Source organism: Fukomys damarensis, unplaced genomic scaffold (assembly GCF_012274545.1).
Source record: "Fukomys damarensis isolate Sample0158 unplaced genomic scaffold, DMR_v1.0_HiC HiC_scaffold_7, whole genome shotgun sequence".
Taxonomy (NCBI): domain Eukaryota; kingdom Metazoa; phylum Chordata; class Mammalia; order Rodentia; family Bathyergidae; genus Fukomys; species Fukomys damarensis.
The window spans coordinates 5,694,076-5,705,071 of NW_022900919.1; the positions used below are offsets into that span (position 1 = coordinate 5,694,076).

At 40.6% G+C, this 10,996-nt stretch overlaps 1 protein-coding gene across 4 annotated transcripts in view; it reads left to right on the forward strand.

The window, feature by feature from the left end:
• The first annotated feature begins 6 nt into the window (after positions 1–6).
• Positions 7–10,996, forward strand: part of Mtmr10 (myotubularin related protein 10) — a 42,723-nt gene continuing 31,733 nt past the window's right edge. For 3 of the 4 annotated variants that reach the window (XM_010638214.2, XM_010638216.2, XM_010638217.2), the window contains exons 1-2: positions 7–164; positions 669–729. In XM_010638214.2, coding sequence (XP_010636516.1) covers positions 105–164; positions 669–729 — 121 coding nt within the window. In that variant the 5' untranslated portion in view covers positions 7–104. Of the gene's footprint in view, positions 165–668; positions 730–9,246; positions 9,330–10,996 lie in introns of those variants that run through there. The other variant, XM_010638218.3, reaches the window with a different exon arrangement.

A 10,996-nucleotide genomic window follows, 5' to 3' on the forward strand; every position in this document is an offset into this window, starting at 1 on the left:
GGCCGCAAACCGGGCCTGGGCCGCCGTAAGGGGAACTCCAAGCCCGGGGGCGACGGCGCTGCTGCTGGCCCGCGACCGGGTCGGAGCGAAAGGGCAGTGGCGTCATGTTCTCGCTGAAGCCGCCCAGACCCTCCTTCAGGTCCTACCTCCTGCCGCCGGCCCAGGTAAACACCCCTGGTTGAGAGCGCCCCTCTCCTGGCGCTTCCGGGCAGTCCCCGGACGCGGCGCCCCCAGCCCCCCGGAGCCGCTGCTTGTTTAGTTCAAACTTGTAAAAACTCTGCCGCAGCCATTCTTTGCCCGAAGTAGACTTGTCCTTAGCTTTGCCGTGCGAGAGCCCCATGAGAGTTCGGAGCTGGGTTTGTTGTATTTAGTTCCTAGCAGGGCGATGGTCCCCGCCGCGACCGCCAGCGTGATTGCTGCGTCTGTGGGCATCTGGTGGAGAGGGTAACTTGTCTGTCACAAACGGGGACACTTGGAAGCGGCACAGACTGGATATTTTTGTCAGGTTTCCAGGTCAGTAAGGAACAGATTTTAAAAAGAACTCGGTTAAGACGTGATTAAAACATAAAAGTTTCTAGTAGGGAGATATGTGTCTGTCCCGAGTGTCATCACTTAGTACTGATGAGAGGGGAATCTGGGTTTTCTTTTAATTTGTTAATGTATTTCAGACTGACGATAAGATCAATTCGGAACCGAAGATTAAAAAACTGGAGCCAGTTCTTTTGCCAGGTAATCATTAAAGTTATGATAGATGCCTTAGTAATATATTTTGGTCTAAGATTATTTTACCGATTAGTATCAAGTACGTAACATTTCTCTTTCGTTTAAACTCGCCAGTTAAAAATCTAATAACTGAGAGGAAGGACTTGGTTAGAGATGATTAGTGCTTATCCCTGAAAGTTTAAAGCATAGAAAACTGACAAGAATATCACTAGTTTTTCTTTTTTTCTTCCGAAATGTTCTTTTTGAAGAAAGTATATCATTAATTGCTTGGGTAGTGAAAGTTCCTTTTAATGTGTTTTGATGGTATGGGAAGCAACTTTTATGTCGGAGTTTCTGCTAATCACAAGGCTTAGTGAACTTTGAATTACATACTTAGCAATTGTTTTTTGAGTGTGTCAGCTCTATTTGCAAATTTGCTCGTTTAAGTTCAGAACAGGATTTTCCCAGCAGAGGCACAAGGGACACTTTGGGCTGGATAATTCTACGTTGTGAGGGGCTCTTCTCAATTTGACAGCATCCGCATCCCCTGCCTTTTAGATGCCAGTGGTATTGCATACCTTGCAGCCTAGTTGCCTCAACCAAAATATCTCCAGGCATTGCCACACCTTTTTGTGTACATACATGCACAGACCTCAAGGAGACAAAAATCTCCCCCAGTTTGAGAATCACTGTTCATGAGAATAAAATTTACCTTAGAGGACCTCAGAGATGCAGAAGTAAGGGTTGCTGATAGGAGTTTCCCTTGAGAGAATACAAAAAATATCATTTGATTAGTATTTTGAAATGTGTAACAATTAGGAAGAGTCATTTGTTTAATATGATTATGGGGGGAGTGGCTATGTTAGAAAGCCTATTTTAAATCTGGAATGTTAAAAAAGCTGAAATATAATCAAGTACAAGTTTATGTGGCTACCATCAACATTTAAAAACAGCAGAGTAATTAAAGCCAAATTTAGTGAAATAGTTAGAACTTTAAAGTTAGTAACTGAACAAATTTAGAAACTTAATTATGTATTTATTTTTAAAATAGGGACAAACAGTAAAAAGTCAGCCTTTGGATAGGACAAGGTTTTTTTTTAAACTTTATTATGGGAGTTAAGATATATTTATCTTTTATAATGTTAAAATTTTCCACCCAAATAGTGTGTACTAGTTAATTCTTTGTATTTTTCCTCAGGGTGGACAGTAGAATTACCAAGTAGTCCTTGCTCCCTATGTGTGCACTGTTTTAGTCACTCCCACTCTGTGCATTTTAAAGACAGCAGAGCGAATATTAGTGCCTGTGGGCTGTTGAACTTTGGCTTTCTTTAATTTGACAAGCCTGTTTCTTAGGCATTCGTTCCCTCCTCCTGACACTCGGCTTTGACACTCATAACACTGCCTCAGCTGCAAATGCTAGCTCTTGATATTTTAACACTAGCTTTTAAATTTAAAAGATGTTTCTGAAAAGTGTTACTAATTATCAGTAAGCTTGAAGAATTTCCTTGGTAAAGGTTTATCTCTTGAAAATTGTGAAACGCTAAACCTTTCCCCTAAAGTCAGAGTTCCTAGGGCGGATTTTAAATCCAGTTCCTGACTTGGAGTGCTTTACTTGTACTACAAACACTAGTAGCAGGTAATGTGAATCTTCTTTTAGCTGGCCATTTAAGAGCTCTCCGACCCGTGTTAGCTTTACAGCTAAAGTATGTGCATGTCTACGTCACAGTTCTGTCATCCAGCATTTGTTTGTTCCTGACAACGTCACAGAACGCTGATCTGATCTGAATTATAGTGTGTTTCGTCCCCTTCCTGACTTACTCTATTATTACCTTCTCCTTCTGGCCTTCCTGTACTTCCCTGGTTATGTTCTGTCTGTCTGACCCATTGTAGTCTTTACTTCCTGTTTTACCTCTCTTGTCACATTATGTCACCAGTAGAACCTTTGTTGCCCCTTCTTGCCCTGCAGCCTCGTATTCTACCCATGAAATCTGGAAGACAAGTGAAAGTAACTGAAGTGTTAGTGACCTACAGACCTAGACTAGAGTGACTGGGGGTCTAGTGTCTTGGTAGACTGCTTTCTTAGCATATGCAGGCCCTGGGTTTGATCCCCAGCACCACAAACAAACAAACAAAAAATCATAAAGACCTAGGCTAGGATACCACTTTTACCAAAAGGGATTGAATAATATAGTTCTAGGCTTTGCTGCAATTAGAAAGAGAAAAATTGGCCTTGTCACCTGTGGCTTTACCCAGGCACACAGAACAAGAAGTAATTGTTCAGAGATATAGTATTGCATGCTGTGCTTTGGCGCAATGCCTTGCTTCCAAGGATATCCTACTTCAGTTGCCCGAAGTTTGAACTTCTAATTCAATAAGCAGATGAAAATTGGAATACAAAATCAATTGTTTATTTGTGTGCAGTCACTATGTGCTCTGTTAGAACTTAACAAGGCTAAATTTTAAATGATTCTCATCTTTTATTAAGTAAGGAAAATTGAAGAAAATGACCAGTAATTTAATTTAGATTGTGGTATATGCTAGTGATTTTCAGTTTTTCTGGTTTGTGAAAGTTCTGTAATTCATCTTTGTGGTCCTGTTGTCTAACATAGTACCTGAAATATGATAGGCCCCGAGGTATTTATTGAGTGAATGACTGAGTGAAAGCATCTCTCAGACCACCTGCTTAAACTCTGCCTTCATCACATGTCTATACACAGCGAGAGCAATTCCCAGATTTAGAAGAGAAGGCCTTAATTCACTTCAGACATCCTAAGAGAATTATATTTGAGTATATAACTGAAATAAAGTACTTTTGTCAAAATATTCTTTCTCTACCAGGTGTGGTAGTGCATACCTATAATCCCAGCTCTTGGGAGGCAGCCTGGGCTATACAGTGAGTTCGAGTTCCGACTGGACTATATAAACCCTGCCTAAAAAAAAAAAATTGCCATGCAAGCATAAGGTCCTGAGTTTTATCCCTGGTACCAAGAAAGAAAGAAAAAAGTGTCCTTTCTCTTCATCAGCACATTTTGTAAGAGTCTTGGTGTTTTGTTTTGTTTTTGTTGTTGTTGTGGTTTTTTGAGACAGGGTCTCACTATGTAGTTGAGACTGACCTGGAACTCACTATGTAGCCCAGGCTGGTCTCCAACTCAGAGTGATCCTCCTGCCTCAGCCTCCCAAGTGCTGGGATTACAGGCATGCACCACCATGCCCGGCAGAATCTTGGTCTTTTATTGACTGCATTTATATATGTAAAAGTACTCCAATACTTTGTGAAAAGAGAACATGAATTTTAAAGTGTGTATGTGTGCATGTGCCATGTTTATGTTCCAGCATAGATAAAACCATGTAATGCCAGACTATGCTCGAATCTTTTTTGGTAACTTGTGAGCATGCCCTGAGTGCCAGGTTCTGTGTAGATGGGGACTGTGCTGGAGGTGTGGTGTGCCTTGATCACCTAGGGCCCCGAGTGGGCTTGAGGCTGCCTGTGGATTGGGAGCAGATTGTGACATGGACCAGTGGTTTCCAAATTCCAAACAGGCCCAGGCATCAGAGCTGGGTGATGGTTTTGCCAGACCTTAATCAAAATGAGAAAGTTACAGAGAATGCAGCCTTCTTTCATAAAACAAAACGAGTTAATGGTTGTCCTTTATTCTGAGATTATGTCTTTCTAACTTCTTTCACCTAGGTATATCCTTTTGTGAAATATGATAGTAGCTGTGACTTCAAAAAATTTTAAGTTGGCAGAATACCAGATTAAAAACTCTATATTGGCCTGCTATATTGTTTTTGTGCATACCTGGTTCTAAACTGGAAACCACTAGATGAGATAATTATAATATAGATAAAATTGAATGACCATTCTATTATATTGTCCATCTGGGAATCCTTCTACTATCTTCCCAAAAAATGTATCCTCCCTCTTTTGACCAGTTGTAATCCAACACTCACACTTGGTGTGGCCAACAAGGGTCATAATACCCCCGACGTACCAAGCACGTGCCTCTGGATGTTTTCAGGTTGGTACTAAGGGAAAGCATTCTCTTTTGGTCCTGCTGCCAGAGGCCACAATTCCAGAAAACCCATCTCAGAGTATGAGGAATTCCAGGGGAGTATGCTGATGTTTAAGTCTATGGGTTTTATTATCCTTGAGGTCCAGCTAACACAAAAGCCAGATAATCCTCCTTTTTGCTGAACTTGTTCCAGGCATATTTCTGACACTTTAGACTAAGATCCTTCACTAACATGGTCTATAGGTTAATCCTCATAAAAGCCCTATGGACTAAGGTACCAGTTTATCTTCATTTGACAGATGCAAAAACTAGTTTGCAGAGGCCGAGTAACTTGCTCAGTGCTGCAGAGCTGGCAAGGTAGAGCCATACTTCTGTGCCTGTCTCCTTGGTGTGCCTTTAGCCGCTGATCAGTAGAGCCTACCTGGCTGTGCTGCTGACACTAGGGTGTAGATTTACACTTTGGAACTGTTGAAGGGTAGATTGGATGTCACTTTGGAGGGAGTTCTCTAATGAGGTAAAATTTAGAAGAACTCTTTCCTTGGCTCTGCCCTTTTCACAGCAGTGAAAGATTTTGATCGAACTAGAGGAAGAACTCTTAGACAGTTTCAGCTGGAATGTCTTGGGAGGTGGTGGGCTTCCTGTCTCTGACTACCCAAGAGGCTCTGTAATGAGGATATGAGATGTGTAGTGAGTGAGGCTTGATGGCCTTTGCTTTCTTCTAAGCTCAAGGCATGATCCTTTAAAGCTCAGGGGATAGAGGATGAAGCCTTGAAATGTTAGGAATAACAATAGTGAATTACTGTGTTCAGTAGGTACTGAATACATGCTAGGCACTGCATGGCAGAGGGGTGAGAAGCTGCAGGGATGAGGCCCTGCCCTGAGCCTCAGTTCATGGGGAAGTACTTCACACAGGGGAGCAAAGGTTGTGAAAGCTCAGCAGAAGGTCATCCACATCTAGTTTGGGTAAATCAAGGGGTGTCAGCAAAGGCCACTCAGGAAATGTTTGTTCTCTGAATCTTGGATAGCTAGTAAGCCTCAGCAGCACTTCTAAGGCTCTCTCAGCTCAGTTCTTTTCCTTCCCGTCTATAGTGCTAATAGCACTTTCATTATTGAGTTTCGCTATTAGATTGACAGTGAATGCAGTGATTGTCAAGTCTTTTGTAATCAGATCAGAGAAGCTGACAGGCATAGGCCATTTGAAAATAAAAGGAAACATTGTATAGATATCTTGTTTATTTTTTACGTATTTACCATGTAAAATGCACCGTTTATACACCGTTTATACACTGTTCTTGTTTTCTGTCTCATGCTAAGTCTTATTACCTCAGTGGGCTTGTGAATCCCTAAAAGATAAGACTTTTGGATGGCTTATGTAATGCCGTTTTGAAAATAGGTTTTATAGATGATTATAGACTGATTTTTTTTAGTATTTTAATTTGTAGATACATGACTTAAAAGATGAACTGATAACATGCTCTTGGAACCATAATATAACCAATTATAATTTATAATATTAGATTTATATCTCTCCTTTAGAGCCTTAAGAATGTTGGGAACTGTTATTTTCATAGGTTACCACTGTAATACCTGAAATTTACCTCCTGAATTTTTTTTTTTTTTTTTTTTGTACTGGGGATTGAACTCTGATCTTTGCGCTTGCAAGGCAGGCCACTGAACCGCTGAGCTAAATCCCTGGCCCATACCTCCGGCCTTCTTATCATCAGTCTGTATGTAGCTTGCTGCCCTTCTCAGAAACTCTTCATGACCTCCATAAATAAAGTCTTACTTAAACAGTATGAAATCCAAATTCTTTAACCACCCTAATTGGCTAACATTCCACCTAATGGACTTGATGTCTTACTGCTTCCCAGTGTTGATCCTTGCTTCAGTGAGACTGGTTCCTTGCCCTCTCTTAGATGCTTTTTATTAGACCTTTGTTTCTGTGACCACACATTCTGTAGTGTCTCAGCCTTCTCCCTTCAAGATTTCGTTCTAGTCTCTTCCTGAGGCCCTGTGCTTTCACCTTCTTCTACTCCCATTCTGGATAGCACCTGCTGCATGTGGTATATATGCTTTTCTGCGTTGTATGTGACCTGCAGAATCAGATCCTGTCTGTACCATGGCAGCATCATTTTTCTTTCTGAGTTTCAACTTACTGTAATAACTTTTAGACTACTTTAATTCCTGGAATTAAACTTGGGTAACCAACTTTTCTCAGTTTGCCCAAGACCATTCTGGTCTTAGTGCTGAAAGTCCTGCCTGGTGGAAGACTGGGACAGTCAGTCACCCTATTTAAAGCCATAGATTAAACTGCTTTTGGTCTGTATACATTTCATGGGTTAATTAGCCACTGTGCACAGTGAGACATTGTCTTAAACTATTTTTCAAACTGAAATTTATGGAAAAGTTTGTTTCTCAAATATGGATTGACTTTTCTTCTTTTCTGTCTCTCTGTCTCTCTGTCTCTCTGTCTGTCTGTCTCTCTGTCTCTCTCTCTCTCTCCTCTCTCTCTGTCTCTGCTGGTATTGGGGATTAAAAATAGGGAGTGTTGAGCTACATCAGTCACCCATTTTTTGTCATTTTTAAATTTTGAGACAGGGTCTAGTTAAGTTGCCCAGGCTGGCTTCAGATGTGTTCACCATGCCAGGTCATGAATTAACTAATTGTGTAAAGTGTTTCGAAGGATGATATGACATGATGTTTTGGTCCTTAGGGAGTTAAAATCTTTCTGAGCTATACCATTTGGAGGTCTGTTATCTTTGTATTTCCATTTTCATTTTTCTTTAGGATAGATGGAAGGATTGGTGACTTCCTTCCCAGGCTAGGCCAGAAACTTCTGGCCCATCTTCTAATTTAGAAAGTTGTTCTATAGTCCCTTTGCTTATTACCCCATGCTGAAGCTGATTGCCTGCTTGTGTTATTTTCCTTGAGTCTTGTGCCTTCCCACAGTGACATACTGGGAGGTGTTTGGGGTGTGGACAGTGCCACTGTGGCTGATGGCGCAGAGCAGGGAGCTGTAGAGATGAATGCTGCAGGGGCTTACTGGTCACTGTGAGCTGTTCTAGCACCACCACCCCCCTTACTTCAGAAAGAGCAGGAAATAGAGTGTCCACAAAACTTCACTTCCCCTGGAGTTTTAAAGCTTTTATTATGTGTTTCCTTTTCAAGATCACTCATTTAAAATGTAAGCAAAAACACTCTCAGTACTCTTTATATATCCTGTGCAGGAAGAGGCTGCTTTTTATCTTCTTTCTTCCTGGTTCAGAAGCTAGCTTTCTGTCCTGTAGTATATGAACGTTGCTTATAACAGCTCCAATACCCCCACCCCTCTTTTTAAACTATGAACAGATAACTGTTGTGTGAACAGATAGCACTTTGTGCTTAGCACTGCAGCTTATTGGTGAGATTGGAGTCTCTTGACCTGATTGTGCTAGACACATCCCCAGAGGAGGTGGTCTGTCTTCACTCACCCTCTGAGTGGCCTCTGGAGCTCTCTGAGATGCCTGCCATGTGGCAGGTGCAGGGTACTTGTCCTCAGACAGGACGTGTCGAGTTTTGTCTTACGAGTCTTGTTTTAACATTTTATCATTTTAACAGGTATTAAGTAAATATCTTTTAACACAATCAGCAAACCTTTTTATAAAGTGCCAGACACATTGTTGGCCTTGTGGGCCCAAAGGTCTGTGTTGCAAGTGCTCAGCTCTGCTGTGGTCCTGTGAAAGCAGCCAAGGGTATGCACAATCGAACCTGGCTGTGTTTCAGTAATGATTTTGTTTACCAAAACAAGGGTCTGTATTTGGAACATGGGCCATTTTTACCATACCCCAGACCCATTGAAGGCATTCTTTTCTTTGTCACACCCTGACCACGCTCAGAGCTTGACATTTTCCTTGTGCATCAGTAAGAAATTCTGATTTCTAGAGAAGAGATACTGCGTGCATCTTGTAAAAAAATTAGTGGTTGGCAGTAGCATGGCCTCCATGTCCTGCCCATAAACCCTTTGTCCCTTTCTCCCCGTTACTATTTCTGCTTCCCTTCTCAGGAAGCTGAAATTCCTAGTATTTTTTTAAATTAACTTTTGAGTCTAGTATACTTAAGAAAATAAGTATAAGTCCTAAGTGTTAAGACTGGATCAGTTTCTAGGGCATTGTTTCGAGAGTCCTTTTTTTAGGTGAGTTAGCTAGGTAAGAAAGATGCACAGAATGATGTGGTGGTGTAGATTGTACTTGGAAAGCCAATAGTTTCCTATCAGAAGTCTGTGTTACAGGAAGATGTCCTCTGTCTGAGCCAGGAAGAATTAGTTCTGCTGTGTACGTGCCTCTTACAGTTAGAAGCTATGCCTGGGGGAAGAGAGATAAGCCCAGATTCTGATGAGGGAGTTGGTGAACTTCACAAATCTGTAGAAGATTTAAAAAAAATACCAATACTGGGGATGGAATCCTGCACCTTTGCTCTAAGTTATATCCCTGAAACTTTTTTATTTTTTATTTTGATACAGGGCCTCATTCGTCATGAAGTTGCCCATTTTGGACTCATACTTGAGATCCTGCCTCAGGATAGAGTGCTGGGATATTAGGCTTGCACCACCTCACCCAGCTGAGGTTTAAATTTTATGTATGTAAATTATTTGAAGAGTTTTTAATGTGTATTTTTATCATTTTAATTTTTTTCTCACTAGAATGCAGGTAAGACCTGCATTAATTCAGTTTGGGTATGTATTCCATCTCACTCCACTGTGTTTACTTTTCTGCAGGAATAGGGAAGCCAGTTCAGTCAACCCTCTCTCTATCTGTGGGTTCCTCATCTGTATAGACTTTTTCTGGTCATCCTTCCTAAATCAGGAGGCCTAACCTGTGGTTCAGGACAACTAGGAACATGGCCCCGTGACACTGTAAATGGTTAGCAGTCTGTGATGTTCAGCCATATTTCCATGACTTGATTGTGCAGTGCTGCAGTGCCAACTGCACCGTTAACTGTGGAACTCTGTAGGGGAGGAGCAGTGCAGCACTCATTCCTCCTCCTGCACCTGCACAGTCGAGCAAAACCCACGTGGATCAGAGGTCACATGCCCCATGCAGCTGGAGATAACAGCAGGTTACAGAGATAGTATTTCAGCCTTCCTACACGCATATGTGCCTGTGAAGATGGGCTTTATTTTTAAACAGACATACAATTTTCTTGTTTAATTATTAAGTTGGACTTGTTATTTCATAAAATTAGTAAGCTAAAATGCAAAAAGGTGGTTTTGTTACTTATATACATTAACTGTAATTTATTTATTTATTTATTTTTGGGGTGTAGGGGATTGAACTCAGGTCTGTACACTAGTGAGGCAGGTGGCGAAACCACTGAGCCAAATCTCCAGCCCCTGTATTATATATTATATATTCAGTCTTAGACTGTTTTTTTTTTCATTCATTGTGTTCCAGGCAAGCCAAAAGGTTGGATACTCAGCCCTAAACAATGTAGTAGAACAACTACCATACTTAGCATTTAGATTGTATTCAGTATGATAAGTCATATAGAGATGATTTAGAGGATGTTTATATATTATATACAAACACTTATATACTATGTTATATAAGGGATTGGAGCATCTGTGATTTTGGTATCCATGGGATCCTGGAAAGACAGTGTTGGATTTCAAATGCCAAATTTACTCCTTACTGTTTTTAAGATCTTAGCAAAATTATTACTCTCTTTGGGTCCAAATCCCTTATCTTTGTGTTAAAAAAAAAATCTGCCTTCCTTACCTAACATGCTATTGAAGGAATCTAATAAGGACAAATGTTGAGAAATTCCCATTGCTAGCTTTCCTTCTCTTTATGCATGTACAGGCAGGCAGTGGCAGTTCTCTGATTTCTTTCTGTCATGTCATTTTACCCAAATAGCCCTAATCTTCCAGTCTACTCGTTTACTTGAACATATTGAATTACTGGTTTTGGTTCTGTTTGGAACAGCTTCTGTCCAAGTGGTGGTGGTTATCTGATGAACCAAAGGTGATTTCATTTATTAAACACTTTAACAGGCGCCTACTCAGTAATGTTCTATGTGCTGAAGTTTCAGCATTTAATAAAAATGCTTCCATTTTCTGCCCCGACAGCATATAATCCCAAATGTGAAGCAAGTATTTATTTAAATATATGTGTATATAAAATCATACTTGTGGTATTAGAATTATACAGTGCTATGATAAGGGAGGTTTGATCTAAGCAGAAAGTTTGCTTTTTGTTTTTTGGGTTTTTTTTTTTTTTTTTTTTTTTTTTTGGGAATTGGGGTTA